The sequence below is a fragment of the Pseudorca crassidens genome, chromosome 4 (genome assembly GCF_039906515.1).
Source record: "Pseudorca crassidens isolate mPseCra1 chromosome 4, mPseCra1.hap1, whole genome shotgun sequence".
Classification (NCBI taxonomy): domain Eukaryota; kingdom Metazoa; phylum Chordata; class Mammalia; order Artiodactyla; family Delphinidae; genus Pseudorca; species Pseudorca crassidens.
Genome location: NC_090299.1, coordinates 30,869,979 through 30,893,765, shown reverse-complemented (window position 1 = coordinate 30,893,765; position 23,787 = coordinate 30,869,979). Strand labels below are relative to the sequence as shown.

General features: G+C 37.0%; 1 protein-coding gene across 1 annotated transcript in view; it reads right to left on the bottom strand.

Moving 5' to 3' along the window:
* Nucleotides 1–23,787, bottom strand: part of COL25A1 (collagen type XXV alpha 1 chain) — a 461,350-nt gene that overhangs the window by 39,682 nt on the left and 397,881 nt on the right. Inside the window, exons 19-23 of the mRNA XM_067735362.1 lie at nucleotides 11,025–11,087; nucleotides 6,700–6,768; nucleotides 5,854–5,898; nucleotides 4,330–4,374; nucleotides 3,276–3,353 (exon numbers count right to left, since the gene is read on the bottom strand). Of these exons, the coding sequence (XP_067591463.1) occupies nucleotides 3,276–3,353; nucleotides 4,330–4,374; nucleotides 5,854–5,898; nucleotides 6,700–6,768; nucleotides 11,025–11,087 (300 nt within the window). The remainder of the gene's footprint in view (nucleotides 1–3,275; nucleotides 3,354–4,329; nucleotides 4,375–5,853; nucleotides 5,899–6,699; nucleotides 6,769–11,024; nucleotides 11,088–23,787) is intronic.

Genomic DNA, 23,787 nt, shown 5'->3' with positions numbered 1-23,787 from the left:
TTTTCAGTAGAGGCAACAGTAAAATTTTATATTTCTAAGTGATATTTTTATAATTGTAACATGCACTTATTTATCTAAGTATCCAGATTTTGGGGCAGATTTTTTCTAGAGGAGGCAATAGTGAAATGGAATTTGCAAAACTGAATATCCATCACTGGTTAGAGAACTAGAAGAACAAATGTCTATTCCTTCCTCTCAATCTAATGGCTATTTAGTTTATTTATTAGCGACTCTTAATTCACTAGAGTACTATATTGGAAAAACAAATAGTTTTGAAGTGAAAAAAAAAACCTATAAGCTATTTACAAGCACAACACATAGTTGCCTAAACAACCCCCCTAAGAATAATAAACCTTTAGGTTGAGGTATAAACATGAACTAGTTGGCTGTGATGGATACTGACTGGTTTACAGTCATATAGAACTCGAGGTGAAAAAAGAAACTGAGCACATCTATTCTTTCGTATCAAGATGTAGGTGTTAGATTTTTTTAAAAAGTACAGTGCGTTTTGGCACATCAACAAAGAGTATTCAGGAACTCCTAAAAAAATAACCCTAAGCATAATATTAGATTTTATGGACTCTTAGAAAAAATCCATTCCAAATCATCCTCATTTTACAGATCAGATCAACGAAATATAGATACATTATGTGATTTCCCCAAAGTGACTCAGCTAGTTAGTAACAGAGGGGAAATCAAAGCAGATTTCAGTTTTAGACTGAGGGTAGCTTGCTTCATGCCAGGCTCTGTTCATGTAAAGGCTTTAAAACTCTTCCACAGTCTTTCCAGAAAATGGCCATGGCCAATAACATAGGAGCATATCTTGAAAGATAAGAGAGTGGATACCTCTTAAAGGCAGTTGTAAGAATTATGGTGCCACTGGAAGCAGTTTAAGGGAAATATACAATCTTGCTAATAAAGATGAAAAATGTGATCCTATATTTTAGAAGTAAGAACTCTGACAACATAGTAAGTAACAAAAACTTCCTGTTCTTTCTTTCTTTATACATGCAGTTATCAACTTGTGGGAAAAAGGGAACAATTTAGAAAAACTGTCAAACTAGAATTTGACAACAGCCCAGAGGCTACTGCTTGAGTCTAGTCCACTTGCACTGAGGAACCCTAATTCAAGCTGTTGATCGAACACACTGCCCAAGTAATGTTTCTCTAAGCAGTAAGTATGTGTCTCTATGTGCTTTACCAGAAGAAAAAGAAGAAAAAGAACAGAAAAATACAAGGCTGAAGATGGATTCTGTAAAAACTATTTAATAAATGCTTTACTATTTAAAAATGATAGTTGTAACAAAGGACCCATAGAAATGCAGATCTACCATAATTAGATAATGTTAGTGAAATCATATGGGTGGAAAAAAAATCAAACAAGTACAAAATGGAAAATATTTAAAACAACTAATTTGGCTTTCAAGCAAAAACATGGATTGTGCATATGAATGAAGTATACTTACGAATTCAACCAATAAGTTTATTTAATATTTACATGCCTAGACCTGGGTCAGACACATTGGGGGAGATAAAATAAGCATAAGATGAGTTTCCTGTCAACAAGTAATTTACAATCTGGTAAGAGGCAAAACTAAAGTAAATTGTGGAATTTCAGAATAATTAAATGTTAAACTACTGGGTCCTGACTGCTTATATTTAAAAGGATTCAGAGGAGAAATTCACCTGGGTGGCAGCAGTGAATTGTTGGATAGGATTTAGATGGATGAATGAAAGAAAATGGATGAACCAGATAAAAAGATGGTTATTTTTATAGATATGATAAATATGTTGTGGAGAAATAAAAAATTCTGTACAGGAAAAGCAGGGTTATAGGGCCTTAAAAGTCAGATGGAGGAGTTTGGGCTTGATAGAGTAGGCAAGAGGGTCACTTCGGTTTCCGAACAGATTAGAGTCATCAAAATAGTGATAGTTTAGGAAAATTAACCTTGGAGTGATATATAGGAAAAGATTAGAAGAGCAAGGAGGCACTAGGGGTAGAGGAATTGGTTAAGGGCTCATTGCGGTGTTAGATCTGATATAAACAACATGTAGACCTAGCCGGGAACGGAGAGAGTGGGGCAGCCTCAAGAGATACTTTGAAAAAGGAAACAGTAGCTTCTGATGAGATATAAAGGATGAAGGACAAAGAATAGTTTTTAAATGACACTAAAGTTTCCATCTCAAGAAATTAGAAAACTTGTGGTTTCATGAACAGAAACTGGTTAGTTAGGAAAGGGAATCATTTGGTAGGTGTGAAAGGTAACCAGTATAATTGTATGTATTGGTGAGAGTTGACAAGGCAGTGTTGCATCCACAGTGGAAATATTCCTGGGAAGCTAGAGGTATATGCAGATCAGACCTGGAGGTGAAAGACTTGGAAGGCATCATGGGAAAGAACACAAAGGGAGTGATTATACCAAGAAAAGATCAGAGACTTGAGAATACCCAGAATTAGGGGGTGGACAGAGAAATTGGAAATACTAAAATAGAGTGGATCCATCCAAGAAGAAAACTGGAAGAAATGAGAGTAGAAGGTTGGAGAAACCAGAAAGAAAGAGTTTCAAAAGGAAGGTGGTTTAGTATAATGTCACGTACAAGTCAAGAGTGATGAGTACAATGGGCTTGACCTAGAGGTTATTGTTGACCTTTATAAGAGAAATTTCAACAAGATAATGGTACAAGCTACAACGCGGAGTCTAAGTATGAAGAGGATAAATAGGAAGCAAAGGTGATGGAGACAAGCCACACAGTCTATGGCTTTTGTTAACAGAAGAAAAAGAATTGAACAGGAGCGGTAGCAAGAAATACCTATAAGAGACTTATTATGTGCTAGGCACTGTTCTAAGTGTATAATATGTACTTAGTCATCTACTCACGACAACCCTAGGCTCATGCACTTAGTAAGCAAGAGATGTGAACCCAGGCAGCTCAAACTCCAGAGCCACAGGGCTCTTAATGGCTTTGCTAGGTTCATGTATCAAGCAAGGAGACAAAGCTTGGCAAAACCAGTACAAGATTTAAGATGAGACTGACTAAAGCACATCTGAAGGTAGAAGGGAAAGAGAAGGAAAGATTGAAAAATGCTAGGAAATAAAGAGGATAAACTGGGGCAGGGAGAAGAAGATGGGTTCAGGAGATCAGGGAGAAGGTGTGCTTTGAGCGGTGGAGCCCTCTGAGATCTGGTGCGGGTGGGGTGGAAGCTGACAGTTACACACATTACAAGGGTCTCATCAGCGTCATTGTCTGTATCAAGGCAGGGAGCAGTCACTTGCCTGCAAGGCTTCGTGGAGGTTGCCGTTGTAGTCTATGATCTCGGTGGCTCCTTGATCTCCCTTTTGACCAGGTGGACCCTATGAAAAAATCAGCCAAGAGAACAGCACGGGCGTTAGGCTAGGATGAAGAAGGGACTGTGGCGAAAACAGAAATAGCAGCGAACAGCTCTCTCTGACCATCGATTCCCGACTAAGGCCCAAATGTACTTTAGAATAAATAATCATGTTCAAAGTTTGTCCTTATTTCAAAGGAGGCAAACTACTTCTAACTTCCTGTCTGTGGTAGGTTAGATATATTAAATTGGATAAAAAAGAAATACAATTCAATCTCAAAAGCTGTTTCCTAAAAATTATAACGTGTAGGCTAATCTGATTTGACTTGCAAAATTTTGTTGGCTTTATCCACATTTATTAAAGCAACTCCTGACCTCTCTCTCCTCATCTACACCTCATAGATTGCTTCTTCATTTTTTAAGAAGATGGAACACTGTACTGTAGGAAATGCTTGGCTTTCCTAACAGGAATAGAATTCCATTAAAATGGAAGCAAATAGGGAACAAATATATATATATATTTGAACAGTACCTATAAGGAGGGAACAAATATTTTTAAGATGTCTATCCTACTCAGTAGCTCTGCCACTGAATTTCCATTAGTCATGTCCTAATTCCCTGCCTGTGCTTTAACAAGGTTCTGAAAATATGGACTATTGCTTTCTTTTTAATTGAGTTAATTGAAAAGTGGAAAGTTCTATTAGGTGGATGGCTATGGGCTTGCTATTGCTCATTTGGCAGAGGGGAAGTAGATAGAAAGAGTTCTTTAGACCTTCTCCTTATGGGCTTATCTTACGTGTTCCAGTCTATATACTCAGTGCTCCTGGTGACTACAATAAAAAATAAGAAGAAAGGGGGGAGTAGCAGGAATAGTCACAGTAGTCTACGTCCAGCGCTATTGTTGGGTATTATTAGTCCAAGTGCCTTCTGAAAAGCCACATAGACACACACTTCAAATCTAGGCTTGTTGGAGGCCAAAAGAGTAGATGAGACACACTCACCCTTGGTCCCAGGGCTCCAGAGTCCCCTTTGTCTCCACGGTCACCCTTTCCCCAGTGAAAAGAGAAGAAAACCGAGTTAGTAGTGAGGTCAACAGTCCAGAAATATCTCAAATCTAAGGATGTATTTAACACCATACAGCAACACTTTTAATATGAACTTCTGAAGTGGAAAATAACAACTAGAAATACAATAACCACTGACATGGCAAATGCTTTTTAAGATGCCCCCCGAAGTGACTTAAACTTCCCCCTTCAGATGACAGAGTATTTTGAAACAACAATACATATGGTAACTTGCTTCCTAGGGATCTTGAAAAGCAAAGCAAGTGGTTTCTATGACACCCAGAGCAAGATTTTACCTCTCAGACTGAGCTATGTTGCTGCCTGTATATGAAGAGATTTGGGGCAAGGGGGAAAAGAGGCAACCAATTAATTGGGTTGTCTGTTTTCTGAGAAGTCATTCTAGGGAGATTTAGGAGGGAAAGGTCACCAGCTGGGCCTCCCTCTGATGATGAAGATCTAAGGAAAAGTTTTCTAGAGGTGTAGGTCTCTTAGCCCTCAGAAAGTGCTGAAGTGGACAGCAGCTAGCTGGACCAGGTTGGCGGGGCTGAAGGTCAAGATCTGGGCAAACACAGCTTTCTCTTTTTTTCAGTGCAACATGAAAAGTCTCTAAATGTCCATTTATGGTGTGATGACTACCTCCCATCCCCGCCAAGAGACACCAGGAATCATCTAAACCTCAAACTGCAAATGCATCACTGAGAACACTCAAAATTTTCAGAAGTCGAAACAGAAATTTTGGAGAAGAGATTTGAACCTGGGTAGATTTGAAGCTTCTTTAAAATAGCCTAAAATTTACAGGGCCCTTTTCCTAAATAGAATTCAAAGCATTTCTATATGTCTTTCTTATAAACTGGATAAGGACCAACGAAGATGAGCAGGAAAAGGGATAATTTTTCTATCCACATTATGCTAATAACATTGACCGTAATAATAAAATTTTGCTATGAATGGGGAATTATTAATTTCTGCTGTTTTCCCCATTTTCCACATTATTAGCATGATTAATAACATGATACTGCTAGTAGTATATAGATTATTGCAGGTACTATACAAAGAGCATGATAAAGGAGAGAATTTCAATTAGTGGTGAAATTTTAATGGAATGAAGGGAGTCAACTGACTTGAAAGCAAAGTATAATCTGAACATTTATCACAAAGATAGCCAGGAAATAAAAAATAAGATTATACTGTATATATTTGAAGTAAAGTACTTAATTTTTTCCAAATAAGCTACACATAGGAAACAGGAAATACAATTTCTCATAAAGAATGGTCTGAAGCACAGAACACAAAAACAAACAAGATGAAACAAACCAACTGTTCTGAGATATCATCGTAGGGATGAAATTACTGCAACCCTAGTGTGTGAAAGAGTTTAATCTAAAACATGATTCTCTGTGGAAGAGACACATGTTACATGACGGCCTCATGTTACATTAAAATGGTTACCCAGTTACTGACCTTTGACCCCTTTGGGCCTCTAGTTCCTGATTCACCTTGTTTCCCCTATTATAGAAGAATATGAAGATGAAAAAGAGAACATGACAGAGGGAGATAAGAACAGAAAAAAAGAAATTAGCAGTGACTCAGGATAATACAGAAAAATGGAAACACTTTATTTTAACTGCCTCAATATACTCCATATAATGTAGGCTGTTACAACACTGAACATAGGTATTATCACCGTATCATTAGTTCACTCCCTGGTCTCTCCACCAACCTTCATGCCATTATAATTCTGAAGACTGCCCACCCATCAGCGGATGGGAAGCATTCTGTGACTAATTCTCATTAGTCTCAACAGTGTTTGCATAAATTTCCTTTTCATCAAAGAGTAAATCATTTCCTGTGTCTCTAGGATGGGTTATTAAAATAAAGTGTTACCATACTAGTTTGCAGGAAGTTTAGAGGAATAGATTGAACAGTCAAATAAATCCTTAGCTCTCATACTTTCAAGGTGTTACACACCATCAAATTACCATAGAAACTAACACAACACGGTTCCACATTTTCCTCAGTAGGTTTTAATATCCATCGAGTGGTAAGGTGTTAGTGTGACAGTACCTCCCGATTTATATTTGGATGTGTTATTAATTTGTTGACTGACTAGAACAGAGTAAACTGGAAAAGTTGAATTGTAAAACCCTTTTTAGAAGATAACGAATTGGTGTGAATTTCAATGAATTATTTGTGATTTGGGCTGTTTTAATACCCCTTGAATAATTTTATTTTAGTTGCGTGTTCTAAAGTAAGTGGCACACATTTCCAAACCAGAGAATGTTGTTTTCCAGTGTGAGAATAACTGACCTTTGGTCCAGGGGCTCCAGGCTCCCCTCGATCCCCTCTTCCAGGATGCCCTGCCTCCCCACGGTCGCCCTGTCACAAATCGCAAAATAGGTGAATGGCGCCCCCTATCACCCCCAGCTAGTCCCTGTAGGTTAATGAATGAGTTGAATAAAATCAAAGAAAGCAGAAAGTTACTATTTATTTACCACATACTCGGCATTGTATTAACCTCAACATGAATTATCTCATTTAATAATCAAAATAATTATTCAGGGCTTCCCTGGTGGCGCAGTGGTTGAGAGTCCGCCTGCCGATGCAGGGCACACGGGTTCATGCCCCGGTCCGGGAAGATCCCACATGCTGCGGAGCGGCTGGGCCCGTGAGCCATGGCCGCTGAGCCTGCGAGTCCGGAGCCTGTGCTCCGCAACGGGAGAGGCCACAGCAGTGAGAAGCCCGTGTACCGCAAAAAAAAAAAAAAAAAAAAAAAAAAAAAAAAATTCAACGTTTGCCTTTTCATTCCCGTTTTATAGACAAGGAAATGGTTTGGTAAATGCCTGTCAGATGCCTATGTTGGTAAATGGAAAGACTTTTTTTTTTTTTTTGGCCGCGCCCTATGTGGGATCATAGTTCCCTGACCAGGGATCGAACCAGTGCTCCCTGCATTAGAAGCTCGGAGTCTTAACCACTGGACTGCTAGGGAAGTCCCAGAAAGACCTTTAAAGGGAATTGATAAGGGCCATCATTAATACCTCACAACAGGCATGGACATAGTTTTCAGTCTGCAGCAACTTTTTAAGACCTTCGAAGCAGGGCAACATGGCTAAGTGCCAAGTTTTGTAATTTGATTTTCTGGGCTTTACTCCTGGCTCTGGAATACTTACCAGTTTTGTGTTTTGGGGAAAGTTAGTTAAGTTCTGAAAGCCTCAGTTTCCTCTGTAAAATGGAGAAAATTAGAGTACTGGTTTCATAACCTAGAAACGGAAAGTGCTTGGCATTGTACAAGATCCAGAGGTGTTACAGCTTTTACTAGATTTATAGCTCTGGGAAGGATGAGCATGGTCACTGCCCACAGGGAGCTAGTGCTCTAGTTAGATAAGATCCACATGAACAAAATAGTTAAGAGTTAAGGAGTAATGTAAGGCCATATGTGAGAGAAGAAGAAACTCCACAGGGTTTTCAGTGGTCCAGATTGACTTCCTTTTGGTGAGACTTGGGTCATGTCCTGAAGGATGGGGTAGGGTGTATATTATAATTATCACTGTTTATAACTGTGCTATTGATGAGTGCAGGAACTGCACACAACACTTTACATGCATTATCCTATCTAATCCCCAGGACAAATGAGAAAGGTGTTAGTATCCATAGTCTACAGATGAGGAAACTGAAGCTCAGAGAGGTTAAATAACTTGCCCAAAGCCTTTAACGTGGGAGAGCTGTAATACAGAACTGACTGTAGTCAGTCTGCAATTTTTGCATACATGTTTTTGTATGTAAATCTTTTGCACATCTCTGGTCATATTCTTAGGATAAATTCCTACTAGACAAATGGCTGTGTCAAAAAGTATAAACATTTTAAAAGCTAGCTAACCGCCCTGCAGGAAGACGGTGCTGTTTTACACTCCCTGAACACAGACTTGAGAGCGTTCAGCTTCCTGCACGATGGGTAGAATTTCAATAATCAAACAAGTTTTGATTTCTGGTGATGGTATGTTTATGGATGAGGGAGGCACCCTTCTCACTGAAGGACTGATTCGTCTTGGAAAGGAAAAGAAAGTAGGATTTCGATCTGTTATGGGTGATGTAGGGATTTAAATTCCAAGATCTTTGTCTGTATCATGCCCACTGTGGGAAACCTTTGTGGTTTTGCAGGGGAGGTGGGATAGATTAGGGTCAGGATGAAGAAGACTCAGTAGGTTTCTCAGCATGAACCAAAAGGGGGTGGGACAATGGAGAGGTTGAGAGAACGACAAGGGACTTGATTGGATGCAGGAGATGGAAAAGGTGCTCCAGAAGGGATTTTCCAGGGATTAGAGACTGAAGCACTTTTGCTGGTATATGGAATTTTTATTTAAATATGTATACACCATGTTTGGTGTTGCTCTTAATATTTTACAGAAGAATTCTAAAATGGTAACTATAATCTTATTTTAGAGAAAAACAAAAATTTTAGAAAATCATTTCTCTGTAGTATTTACCGGAGTAGTGGAGTCTATATATGTTTACCTAGAATCACTTATTATCATCATGCCCCTAATCAGTTGCTTATTAGTCTCTCTCTAGAATTACATTACATATTTGTGTACTTTTTTCTTTTCTTCCACCCCTTTCTTACACATATTACAGTGGAAGCTTCAGTAGAGTAGAGACTGTTTTTGTTGCATTTATTCCCCATTCTCAAATACTAGAAAAATGTCTGGAAAAAAAATGTGTTGAATTAATGACTAAACAATATTATACAAAGTATTCTAAATTATTCATAATAAAGTCCTATTTCTTTAGACTGATGGAGGTTTCTCTCAGGCGCTATACAGATGCTGAGAATACAGCAGTACATAAAACAGATTTTTAGATGCAATTATACGTATTTCTTCATTATGATCTCTCTTCACTGTGTTGGGGATAAAATGTGAGGACTTAGTTTATTTTTAAAATCTGAATTTACTGGTACAAATCCAGACTGCCTACGCAACCGGTAAAAGACTAGTGTTCGGCTGAAAGAGATTTTTAAATAATCGTGACTTTTCCATTATGGTACCAATTTCATGTTAGATAGGTAATTCAGCTGAAAATTAACTTCAGAATATTGTTAAATGAATTTCTTATTCACATCCCTCTTGTGGAAATACAAAACAGTTACAGTACAGTCTTTACTTTTATTGGGAGTCCAGAGTAGTATCTGTTATAAAAGTATCTGTTCTGTAAAATCAGGCTGGGTTCTTCATGAACAGTAATTAATGCTGATTTTACGGCTCTACATCTGGATTTTTTTGACTGTGGAAGAGTTTAAAATAAGTGAACAAAAGAAAATATATTTAGGGCTGAACTCTACACTCCACAGTCTGTGTTTCTCCTATTTTCCCCTGTTTAGCAAACAAAATGCCACAAACATTTAGAGATCATGTTCACGCCCGGTCCTCTCCAGCACTGACCAGGTTTCCCGTTTCTTTGTGCTTATCCACAAAGCAATCCTCTTTCTCTACCTGGTTCTGAGGCTGCAAGCCTGAATAAATACGAGAGTTCTGACATGAACACAGAATGCTCATTATTCTTTTGTTCTAGCTCTTTTTATTCCAGAAAGCGCATTTCGTGTGTACATCTGTTCAGGCTAAAACAGGCTTTCCTCATATTTTGTTAATAAGCTTGACAGCTCATTATGTGAAAAAGAAATTGCTGAGCAAGCAGTAATTTTACATAAATTCGACAGAGTTTTAGTCTCCCTTTAGGCCACACATAGTTTCCATTGACTAGGATTAGAGTTATTTTCTCTTGACCAGCGGAATGAGGACTCCTCTGTCAGAACAAACCATGAACATATTTCTCGAGCTCTTGGAAATCATCCTGGCTTATTTCTGCTGAATGCAATACACATTGAGGCAAAACTGCTATGGTTTAAAAATAAAAGAAAGTAGTTTGATCTAATTTTGCTCCTTCTTTGATTCATGAGTCTGTCATGAATAAAGTTCCATCCTCAGAGCTGTACCTTTTTATGTCTTACTGCGTAGATAAAAAGGGAACTATGGCTCTGACTGTGTCCACAGCAACCTAGTTTTTTATATGGCAGCATATAGATTTTGCTTTTAGGGCCCTCTCTCAGGTTGCCAAGTGGAAGATCACGAGATGGTTTTCATTACAGAATCTTTCTGCAGACGTTATTCAGGATGGATCCTTTTGGGATGAGACACTTAGGAATCTATATGACGTCAGTACTTGCCTTTGCAATCTAGGGAGTGATGGGGGAATAGTAATAATGTTTGATTTATGCGTATGTCTTAAAATGGGTAACGAGGGGCAGGAGTGAATGAGTTCTACCTCTCCTCCTCAGAATTCCCTCACTTTTCCATATGGCCAGGAGACTAATAGCATCATATCAATTTAGGTACAATTTGGGGGACAACGGGAACAATGAATGTATTCCACCATCCTGTTGTTTTGCCTAAGGCTTTCTGGAATTAACTTCCTATTATTCTATTTAACATGGTATTCCCATTAGAAGTGTTAGGAATAGGTGCTAAGCTGCTTTAGTTCTCCATTAGGCAAAAATATCTGGTCACCTAAGGAACATAATGGACTAAAAATATACGATCAAAAATTTCAGAAAGGAAGGAAGGGAAAAACACTACGTTTACCTTTGTTCCTGGTAACCCTGGTAAGCCTGGTTCTCCTTGAGGACCAATGAAACCTGGTTCTCCCTTTAAAAAAATGGGCATATGAGATTATTACATATTTGACAGTAAATATGTAAAGTTAGACTGATTTCCTTCTACTGGGATTTTACTCCTTTGATTATATATAGCCTTCTTGCTGAGATCCAGCTACTAACTCTAAAATTAATCAGAACTGGTTTTGATCAGCCACAGTACTTTGAGCAAAGCTTTGGAGGAGCTTGAGAAAGTAAAAGTGACAAAGAAACAAGACAAATGTCTTTACAATTTCCTTTCTCATCTGTTGTCCAGTGCTTCTTATCATTTACCAAATCAAGATCCATTATGTTAGGGTAGATGTGGTAGGTAGCGTCTAAGATGGGCCTCAATGATCCCACCTCCTGGTATTCAATGCCTTTGCGTAACCCCTCTGCTTGAGTGTGCACTGGATTTACTGACTCATATCTAATGAAGAGAATATAGCAGAAGTAATGGGATATCACTTCTGAGACTAAGTTATAAAAAGACAGTGGCTTCCATCCTGGGGACTCTTCCTTGTTCTCTCTCACTTGAATCAACTTGCTTTCTGGAAAACAAGCTGCCATGAGCAGCCCTATGGAGAGGTCCCCATGGTGAGGACCAAGGTCTGCCAAGAGCCGCATGTGTGAACTTGGGAGCAGATGCTCCACCCCAGTAGAGTCTTCAGATGAGATCACAGCCCTGGCTGACAGCTTGACTGCATCCTCATGGGAGACATTGAGACAGAGGTACCCAGCTGAGCCATGCTCAAATTCTTGTTCCTCCAGAAGTGTGAGAGGATTGTTGTTTTAAGCCACTCCCATTTGGGGGGCTTGTATGGTAGGCAGCAATTGATAACTGATACAGTGGGTGTGGCTAGGGAAGAGATTCGGTAATGTTCAGATGGAAAGCAAAAAATCTCTTCTTGCCCAGACTCAAAATCTCTTCTCTACCACCTGGAGGAAACCCAGTTGTGGTATAATAAAAAATATATATTTCGTCTTGTTCCTGGTTCCTAAAACCTTTGGAATTTCCTGAGTAATAAGAGTAACAGGAGCATGTTTTGTTACTCTTAACGAGCCCCTTTCAAACATATCTGAGTTTATGCTAATGGGGTGACTATGGTGGGCCCCTAGACAGCTTCAGGGTCGGGGCTGTGATAAGAAGGTTGGAACTTTCAACCTTTCCCCTCCTCTCACCACCTCCAGAGAGGGAGATGGAGATTGAGTTTAACCACCAATGACCAATGCTTTAATCAATCACGCCTACATAATGGAACTTTCATAAAACTCCCAAAGCAGTGGGGACTAGAGAGCTTCTGAGCTGATGAACACATCCATGTGCTGGTAGGGTGGCACCCCCCAACTCCACAGGGACAGAGGCTCCTGCCCTCAGGACACTTTTGATTTCACCCTTTGTACCTCTCCATTTGGCTGCTCATTTTAATCTTTCATAACAAACTGTGATGGTAAGTATGGTATTTTCCTGAGTTCCGTGAGTCACTGTAGCAAATTATCAAACTTGAGTGGGAGTGGCAGAGGGTGGCTGTGAGTACCCTGGAATCTGTAGGCAAGTCAGACATAAGTCCAGGTAAGGCGGAGAGGGTGAGGTGGGTGGTACCTGTAATTGTGGTCTGAAGTGAGGGCAGTCTTACGGGACTGAACCCTTAAACCTATGGAATCTGATGCTAACTTTGAGTAGTTAGTGTCACAGTAGGATTGAATTGTAGGACATGCAGTTGGTGTCAACTGGTGTTGGAAAAGACACCAGGTATTTGGCATCAGAAAACACCCGACACCAGTGTTCACATATAAACTATAAAGTTTTATTTTCTTCTTAACAACGTGAGCTCAAATGTAAAAGTCTAACTTCCTGAAATCTATAACGAAGTTTTAAAGCAAAGAAAAACAAAACAAAAACATAATGCCTCTGTTCCCATGTTTTCTGGGATTTGTTTGTTCATTTGTTTCCCCCCATTGGATTATTTCTGGCGCAGTAGCTAATGTTGTTTGACATATTTGATTTTTTTCTAAGGTAGCTATATTTCAACATTTGTTTCTCGGAGCTGAGCAGGAAGATACAGAGAGGATGTTTGATAAGAAGTGTTAGAGTGTCATGAAATATTTCTGCAATAATGATTTTTTAAAATATGCTGTATAAAACCTTGGTGTTGGGCAGGGAACAAAAGGATATCAGCACCGCAAAATTTGCTGAACAGTGATAAATAACTGAAATGGATTATCTCTAGTTCTTATGCTCATGGTACTGCTTTTAAGAAAATAAAAAGTGTAGGGGAATGAATGCTTTAGGTTTATTGTTTGTGAAATTTCTATAACTCTGTTCTACCTGTCTCTATATCTTTACATATAACGGAGAGGAAAATCTGAACAAATAATTTTGGATCAATCTCTTAATCGTCTAAAGTGACAATCAACTATATTCAGAAAACTCAATGATGACCATTCTATTTCTTATAAAAAAATTTAACTTGTTATTTTAAACAAAAAACATAAGAAATATACTTACTTACAAGTAAGACATTTCTCCCAATAAAATGATTTATATAAATACATAAATATTCCCTCTCCACCCTCAAGAAAAAAGCTGTATTAAAGTTCATGTGTATCATTAGTAACAACTTACTGTAATGAAAATATAATGCAAGTTAATAGGTGGAAAGTTTACAGGTAGACAAGACTCTTGCAAATCTTCAAGTAGAAATAAAATGATTTCACTGTTAGCAAAGCAAATAGAAGCACCATTAAAGCATACTAATAAAAGAGAAGAAAAAAGAGTAAATGTTGCAAAAATGTATTTCTTATTTAGTTTAGTGCTTAGTTTATAAAAAGTTGAAGCATGCAATTTCATAAGTCACACATAAATAAATAAGGCTTTGTGATCTAAGTGACCAAAGTGTTGTTTCTTCCTTTTTAAAAACATTAATGTATTTAAGTCCTCCTGAGTTAAATGGATAGCAATTTCCTTTATACAGAATGTTCAGGGTGAAAATTTTTATTTCAAGATATAAAATTAGCAATGCATTGGACACTCAACAATTTTAGCATTATTAATACTGGCTTATTTTAAAGGCTTTGAGTATGATTAGTGGTACTTTATCATGCCACTCTAAGAAAGCATCTACCATCTCGATTCGTTTCTTATTTCAATTTATTCAAGGGGAACAATAGCATACTTAATTTTAGGATCACAGCTTCATGTTTATTTAATGCCAGAGCTCTCAATTACTTTAGAGACATTGTCTCCATCCTGTCTATATCTTGGCAGGATTGGGAGGAAATAATCATTTGTCTCTTTTCTGTCTCAGGCTTGAAAGACAATTATTGAAATAGGGCATAAATATGTCTACGCATGGTCTTGAGCTGGTTGGACTGTTTCTTACCTTCCTAGACTTATACCAGAGCTTCTCAGAGTGCCTTTTCACTTACCATTTTTAGTGTACAGAGTAGGAAAGATTGATTCATTGATATGGTTTCAGATTTCACATTGCACCTAACCTTTAAGTTGAAACTACTACTTGTAGAGTTTGGGGTAGTATCAAAGAAAAGAATAACACAATTTCATGGAAAGGCTATTAAAATAATCTTCCCATGTCCAATTACATATCTGTATGAGGCTGGTTTTTCTTCATATGCTTTAACCAAGACAACAAATTGCAACAGATTGAATGCAGAAGCAGATATGAGAATCCAGCTGCCTTCTATTAAGCCAGACATCGAAGATATTTGGGAAAAAAAAAAAAAAAAGACAACAATGTCATTCTTCCTGCTGATTGTTTGTTTGTTTTGTAAAATTCAGTTGTGTTTCATGAAAATGTTATTTAATTAATATATAATGGGTTGTTTAAATTTCTGTTTTAATATCTAATACAGACATATCAATAGGTATAACCTACATAAATAAAAACTCCTTCATTCCTAATTTTTAAGTGTGTAAAAGGGTTTTGAGGCTAAATCTTTGAGAACTGTTGGTACAAAGGTACAGAATGGAGTTAAAGCCTGGCTTTGCAGGCTGTGATCCTGAGTTGCCAAATAATGAAAGATTCTGGTGTCATTAAGGGGTGACTTAGTCAAGACTTATTGGATAATTCAAGCAAAGCACTTAGCACCACCTCTAGAACAAAGTAAGTAAACAATAAATGTTATTGTTGTTCTTATATTATAGCCTCAAAAATGCTATCATTATTTTATTAGTGGTAGTAGTATTATAACACCTCTGCAGCTAATTAGTGATATACATGGTGACTTCTTGATTCTTTACAACTGTATGGGGTTATACTCAATACCTCTTCAACTCCTTTCAAGAAGTAACCCTAAATTTTCTCATGTGACTATATCATCGTTTTATGAGACGATATCCATCTGCCAGATCATTTAGGATTGCAAAACGAAACGTGTGTAAGGTAGAGAAATGACAGGTTTACTAAGAATGAGTTTCTTCCTGTAAGAAAGGGAAAGGAGAAAAAATGGTCATACCTATTAAATTTCCCTAAATAAATGTAATCCTTAAAAAAAAAAAAACTTGCCTCTTTGGCAAGGATTGATGTAGAGTTTAAAGGTCCTAGAATTTCCTAAAATGTCTAGGAGAAAGGCTATGACAACCTATGATTCTACAAATACTTTAATGTGATTGAAAGAATAAGCAAGTGGTTAACCCACTTTAGTCACAGTTCTAGTTAACCAGGAGAGAGGAAAGAGACTGAGTCAAAGGAAGGTAGGGGAAAGCAGCTGAAATATGATTCAAACACAAGACATTTTTGCAAAATCATTTTTTGAAGTAAATCAAACCACACCAAAATGAGGTTACCTAATTTTTCAGGACAATACACAGGAGAAGTAACTATTTTTTATTGGACTGTATGATGCTTCTCAGAGCCGTTTTTACGTATCTAGTCTCATATAATCAATGGGAAATAGGAGATTGCTAAATTGGAAGTTATTCACACGTATTTTCTGAATAGACAAGGTGGGGGAGAGATGCACTCGAGGAAATTGGAACTATAATGGAACTAAGCTCTTATAAGACTTTTAATGAAGGAACAATTAAATGTAGAGTTTTTTTTCTTTTTCTTATTTACAAGGCAATTACCCAAATTAGAAAACCCAATTATAATTTGAGTGAGCCCCTGTTGGAATAACATGGGAACGTAAGGCAGGGATCCTTTGAAAAGGGCAGATGCTCGCTGTCATAATTAGGGAAACGTGGATTTATACAGGTAAACTGCAAGTAAAATAGCTCTACCATTAAAGTGAAAACACTAAAATATGACCTTTTCTGAAACAATATTCATCTTTTCAGTATGATGTGTTAGTGCTTTTTTAAAAAGTGACAACCAAAAAATGGCTAAGATAAATGAAGGAAAGGCACAGGCATTAAACATTGGTTTGCCATGAATACCAAGGCACCAATCAATAGCATAAGAATAAGTTAAGAGCACTAATTACTTCACAGCCACTTTAATCTGTTTTTCTCATATATATATATATATATATAATTTCATATATATATGTATTCTAAATTTTCCTTCACCTCTCTACCTATTCACTCACTATCTCAAGTGAGATAGTATTTTAGGTTTTTACTTTTCTTATCATTGAGAACAAGATTACAAAGTTAATTGGGATTCCATTCATACTGGAGTTGTTGATCCTGTGTGGAAGGAAAGCAAAAGTGTGAAAGCAACCAGCTAGCAGGGAGACAAGACAAGAGGAGAGGAAGAATGGAGAGGGACAAGCATCTTAAAATGTTCTGTTCCTCTACCATGACGAGAACAATTAAACCCAGGATAATCTGCTATTTTTGTTGTTGTTTTGTCTTCACCGGTCCTGGCAATGTCCAACTAGATCTACCCTTATGACAAATGGAAAAATATAAACAATGAAATATCTAACTCTTAAAATAAATACAGAGCTGTGATTTAACCAAAGCCTGGAAATAAAAAATATACAACACTCTTCATCAGAACCTTTAAAACAATCCAACGTTTTAATCACTAAAATACAAGTAATGGCTGGCACCAAATTCTGCTACCCAAACCACATGCCTACCAGTGATCAGATGGTTGTCAGAGAAACAGAAATCTCAGCTCTGTTCATGCTACTGCAATACGGCATTGGTGCAGCTTCAAATTTCAAAATGAAAACTTTCTGGTCTTATCTTAAATATTACATCTGATTTCTTCCTGAGTTGTTTCATGAGTTATGTCCTTTGTTTCTTCTCAACATCAATTAATTAGCTCACCACCCATGAGTTAAAAAACTAGGTCTCAGTTCCAAGACAGTAACATATCTTCCTGTGTTGAGCTGGTAGAAAAGATGAATAATGAAGTGTTTGTGGTTCTGGCAGCTAAACTGGGATTCACGTTGGGAAGAATAAATGCTATTAATTCAGGATAAAGCATAATTAGTAGGTCTAGTAATAAACTGTTGGGAGAAACAGCAGCAAACAGACCTAGTTGAAAAATCTGACACAGGTTTTGCTAATTTGAATGAAAGCTTTAAACAGCCAGGGCACATAAAGATGCAGAAACAAATCTACAAAGAATAGCTATAGCTGAAATCAAACGTGTACTTACACATGACCAATTCAGGAAGGCCTAATGGTCTCACACTGATCTTTCCAACTATAGTTAATGCTTTCAGCAGCCACAACTTTGATCTTGTAGTATAAAGCTCAATTAAAATAAGTCATAGTAACTAATACGGGCTATATTTGAAAAATGATCCTGTTTTTTGCACCAAACAAAAAGTTCCCTTGATGATTAGAGTGTCAGTATTAGAGTTTATCCCTCTCTCTCCTTCTCTGTTTTCTTTCATAAATTGGCAATATGTACACAGAGAAATGAAGTAAACTACAAGAAGATTTAGCTATGGGAAGGTGGGAAGGATAAAAGGAAGATGCTGCAAAGGTAAGATTTTTGACTGAAGCCACTTTTGCTCAACTCACTTGCTATTACTTTTAAAAAATTTAAACAGCCTATTGAGATAGTTTAAATTCTATGTATTCTGGCCCCAAACCCCAAAAAACAAAACAAAAACCCTCCAAATAACTCAAACAATTACTATCTTCACCAACAAAGAAGGCAACAAAACCTGGCCTTCTATATTATAAAAACACAAGGAAAAACCAGGAAGTTCTTTAAAAACATGATCTTTCTGAAATCTAACAATGACCATTAAGTCATTAAGTCTTGGAATTCCATAATAAAATCTGGACTGATTTTTCTTCAAACTCACATTTAATATATGGCAAGAAAGTATTTTAGATGATCTTACTTTATCTTTTAAATGGCCATCGGGACAGTTCACTTAATACTCTGTTGTCAAATCTACATAAAGGATGTCTTTCATATGGGTGAGAAGAGTCATCAAATATGTAGATGGAATTACTAGTCAAGGTAAGAATGAAGAGGCAGCTTCATTCATACAGAAATGGCTCACCAGGTGTTTCCCTATAAACTTCCAGAACCTACCATCTGTTAAATGGAATAGTGAACAGAAAGTCCTAACTGATTATCTCTTGTCCACAGAAAAATCTCTGGTTTTTCATTTAATACCATTTGTTTTAGTTTTATAAGTCATTATCAATTAAAGGAGTAAAAGATATTATTTTTTTAACCTGTCTAAAAAACCTCTAATATACCAGTGTAAATCAAGTCATGCTTTCCATGATATTTATTACCCCGAGCAGATCCAATTTTCATTGCCCAAAAAATAGTACAACGGGGCTTGAAAAATATGTGCTGACTTGCCTGGGTGCTAAAAGCATCACCAATAATTTTGATTAACGTATCTTGACACTGAATGCATTAACCATACAATATTCTTCTTGCTGAAGGGCTAATTAGAATTCAAGTCAGCATGATACCTACTTTTGAGGATTACAGCAAGAACATTTGTTGTAATAAGAACCTTCAGGCAGCCAGTTTTGGTAATGATTGATTTGTAAAATTATTGAGGGGGAAAAAAAGGATGAGAAAGTAGAGTCTGTCCCCCAAACACTTATTCCCCTGAAGGATCACATTTGAGCATAAATTAAAACATCTTGGTGGCTATGATGAAAATGAACTACAACAGCAAGTTTATTTAAAATCCAGAAAACATAAGTTTCTGGTTTTTTTTTTTAAACAGGATTACATCACGAAAGTACAATTGGTGTATTTAGTCAAGGTTTCGTTATGGCTGCTAAAAAATCTCTGATTTCTGGTTGTATGAGTTTCCTAATTGGACTCTTAAACTATTCAACTGCTCAGACGCACTTTGTGCAAGCAGGAAGTAATTATAAGTAACAATAACACACTGCTATCCTTTTAACCAGTATTCTTTTTCTTTTTTCTTTTACAGATTCATTTCACATCCTATGTCACTTCCAAAAACTTTCTTCTGTTATTTTAAAAATGTGACTTGATGTTTCTAAGGAAGAAACCTCATCTCCAGTGTATTTAGAAGATAAGTTTCTATAGATGACTGGGCACTATACTTAATCCTAAGAATGACAAAATAATGTTTCTGCCACCTGTAAAAGTTAGTGCTTATATGATCTAGTGTCAAGGATGATTTTATATAACGAAGTGTAAACAGTTAGTTACTGTCTCCTGATCCTCAGGTTCTTGATCTGAATCTCAAATGGTCACTAATGTGGAAGCCAGAACAAAAATATCAAGCTTTGAGGGAAAATATTGTAAAAATTTCTTTGCCACCTAAATGATTTGTTTTTCTGATTTGATGTAATTTTCACTGTATTATGTCTCCCTATTGTACTCGTTTTAATGTATCAGGTACATTTTTCCCAATTTACTTTCTAAATATGATGAGATACACTGGTAGTCAACACTGAAAGGAGAAAAACAAGCATTGAAAATTCATATTTGTAAAAAATGTCTTGGGCTGGGCAACACGATGAATGGGGCCTAGAGATTTCCATTATTACATGTCAAGCTTTCCTTTTGCTTTTCCTGTGAAGAGTGTCGGGAAGGAGAACTAAGACAGTATCATGTCTTATGCGCAGAACACTGTGTTTCCTCATCCTTTATCCCTGGAATACATTGGGTTATAGGAAAAGGGGAATAGTGTGATGTCATGTTTCAAGAGAAAATATGTTATCTTACTGCTTTTAAAGGTAACATTCAACCATCACCGCAAAGGAGTTTTCAGAATTTAGATCTATGAACCTGGAGGGTGTAAATGGCTTTATGATCTCTAGGTTGAAATGACTCACAGGAGGAAAGACTCTATAAAACAGGTGCATAAACAATGTTTCCAACATTCTGAGCTGCTCCAAGAGAAAGAAATAACAATAGCTAAAATTTATATAGCGTTTACTATATGTTTGGCAATATTTTAGGAGCTGCATGTATATTAATTCATTTAATCCTCACAACAACCCTCTGAGTTATGTATAATAATAATTCCCATTTGATAAGGAAACCCAGCACAGAGAGATTATGTAACTTGCCCAGTATCATGATATAGCTTCATAAACTGGTAAGGGGTAGAACCGGGATCTACACACTGGTGGTCTGGTCCTAAAGATCACTGCTCTTCATGACTTAATTACTAGGGTGATGTAACCATGAAAGGGGTAAGCAATTTTCAACATGTATGGAAAGAAAAACATGTTTAAAACTAGGAACTTTGAATCTCACCCTTTTATGTGATATTGGAAAAGCTAGTCACAATAAAGTGTTACCCATGAAACATATATTTAAAGGCTTGTTAATCAAAAAACTTTTCTGAGCTCAATCCTTATTCCAGAAGACCAATGTTTGCATGGCACACTGTGCAATGTACAACGTACAATAATTTAATCTTCCCAGCTGAACATCTTAACACTATATGAACCATGGATGCACGAAATAGGAATTCCAAATGTCTTCCACATGGTCAGAGCACTTTCCAATACTTGTTCGGGAAGCTTAAGAGTAGTTTGAAATTAAGTGATGCCTCTTCTTAGTGACTTTTATGTATGCCGAAGGTATTAGTATTTATCTCTGAGTGGGACCCTGAGGTGATAGATAGATGAGTCTGCTGTCTGTATTTAGGCACTTTGCTCATTTCCTGAGAGCAGTGTGGAAGGCATGTGGATGCTCATTAAGCTTCCAACCGTTCCCCGAGAGCAACAGGTGGCAAATCAAAGCTTCCCTGGTATGTCATGGCTGGTTTCCTCAACATCTTGGAAATAACGGATGGCATGTGCACGCTGTCTGTAGTACCAGCAGATAAGGAGATGGACAGCAAGGAAGTATTTCCAAAGCATAAACACACACACAGGTCTAGGAAAGTTATGACTAATGCTCTTGCTACCACACATTCTAAATCCATATATGGTGGTTTCATCTTTTAAATATTATTACTCATTCAAACTATGAAATCAAGGTTAACTGTCCTGTGGTTAACTACCTAACAGAAGCAAGGTATATTAAAGGAGTAAAGAATACCCCAAGTTAATGAAGCTATATCATAAATTTATAAACTTTTAACTGTACATTTAAAAATATCCAATAACTACTCATGACTATGACGTGTTTTTAAATTGCCTCCTTTACAAAATTACTCAATTACACTGAGCACCTACGACATTATAGGGCAAGCATATCACTTACATTCTGGACGAGAGAGAGAAGACAGAGCTTATTAATCCACAAATAGAATCTGTGATTTAAACTGAATACTGGATAGTTACCCAACAACACTCGATAATTACATAGAAACGTATCTCTAGTTAATGATAGAAAGATTTTTGTCAGTTGATGGCTTTTTCTCACCATAGTCACTAGTCAGGTTAGAAAAACAAAGGAAAGTATCAGCTGTAAGATCTTGACAAAATTTGTCTGGCAACATCCCATGACCCTAGAAATAAAAACGTTTACTGGAGGTGGCAAATCACCAACATCTTTCCCAATTTGAAAAAGTTCAAAACCTTCAAACTGGTCCACCGAGGACTAGGGAAATGAGCTGGGGTATTTTTCACAGTGAAGGACATAAATGAAAGGTAATGAGAACAAATAGTAGTAATTGTAATTGTTTTGTTTGTTTGTTTTGGAGGGAAAAACCCCAATACCTTCCCCCTTATATACTCTCTCTCAACAAGAAAGCTCACCCTCAGGAGAAGGGACAACTGGATTTCTACACAGCACTGAGATTCCTGCCTCAGGATCTGGTGCTGGCAGCACAGCCCAGCTAACCTACAAGCAAGCGCTGCAGGAAACCCTGCCCCAGTCCTTCCAAAATGCCCCTCCTTTTAAATGCCTCCCGCCTTACTTATAATGTTACCGGCTTCTTTAACTTAGTGCTGAATTTAGTGTTCTTAAATTTGTTTTAAAAATCTGTGATTTTCCAAATATCAGTAAAAAGCTTTTTTTAATGTGTGGGATTATTAAGGAACTAATAAATAAATTAGTTATTGCCATAAATGCCATAAATTAACTGCCATAAATTAACATTATGCCATAAATTAACTCTGCAGTATGAAATCACATATAATTTATTAAGTTATTTTTGCTAAATATCAAATGATAAGGAAATGACTTTGACTCTTTAGTGAACTGTTGTCATGGAGTGTACTTTTCAGTGAAGAAGTCAAAGACTAAAAATATATTAAAAGGACATATCTGGACATCTGTGATACTAATCTGGAAACATCAAACAAAAAGCAGAACCAAAATTTCTGAGTGCCAACCTGGAATTCATAGCTTTCATGGCTGTTGATTATAACAAATATACTCATAAAATGTTACATATGATACCATATGATGTCTGGGAACTCAGTAATTTAATATATTAATTCTAAAATCATATTATTCATGTAACACATTTCAAACACAATCTTCATAAAGCAGCATATACAGCCCTCTTACTGAAATGAGGAATATTAATTTTAGAATCATCTAATGTACTCTAGAGATTACTTCAAAATTCTATAAGATGAGAACAATGTAAAGGAAAATCTACTTGCATTATGTTATTTTATCAAACAGTTCTAGAATTAAAAGAAAAAACTTTAAAATAAGAAGCTGATTTTAAGGGAGCACTACAGCTAAGACACTAGAACTTTTAAGCCTTGACAGTTGCCATGTAAAAAATTTTAAACAACTAAAAAAAATGTTTGTTAATATTTTTAGACAATTTAAAAACATGTAAAACAATGTTTTCAAGCTAAGCTTTAAGCAGTTATTTCAAAAGACATACAAATTTTATGGGAATAGTATGTAGGTCAATAAAGCTTAGTAATATTTATACTTTGCAGTGAGAATTATTAACAGGAAGTAGAAGCACAAAACACATTGGAAGGACTTCCCTGGTGGCGCAGTGGTTGGGAATCCACCTGCCAATGCAGGGGACACGGGTTCGAGCTCTAGTCTGGGAAGATCCCACATGCCGCAGAGCAACTGCGCCCGTGCACCACAACTACTGAGCCTAAGCTCTAGAGCCCGCAAGCCACAACTACTGAGCCCATGTGCCACAAATACTGAAGCCTGCGTGCCTAGAGCCTGTGCTCCACAACAAGAGAAGCCACTGCAGTGAGAAGCCTGCACACCGCAACGAAGAGTACCCTCTGCTCTCCGCAGCTAGAGAAAGCCTGCACACAGCAACGAAGATGCAACACAGCCACAAATAAATAAATTAATTAAAAAAAAAAAACTTTGCCAAGATTATTATAATGGGTGAATCACAAAAACAGCTGCCTGGATATTAGATTTAAGGGGATGTTAAGA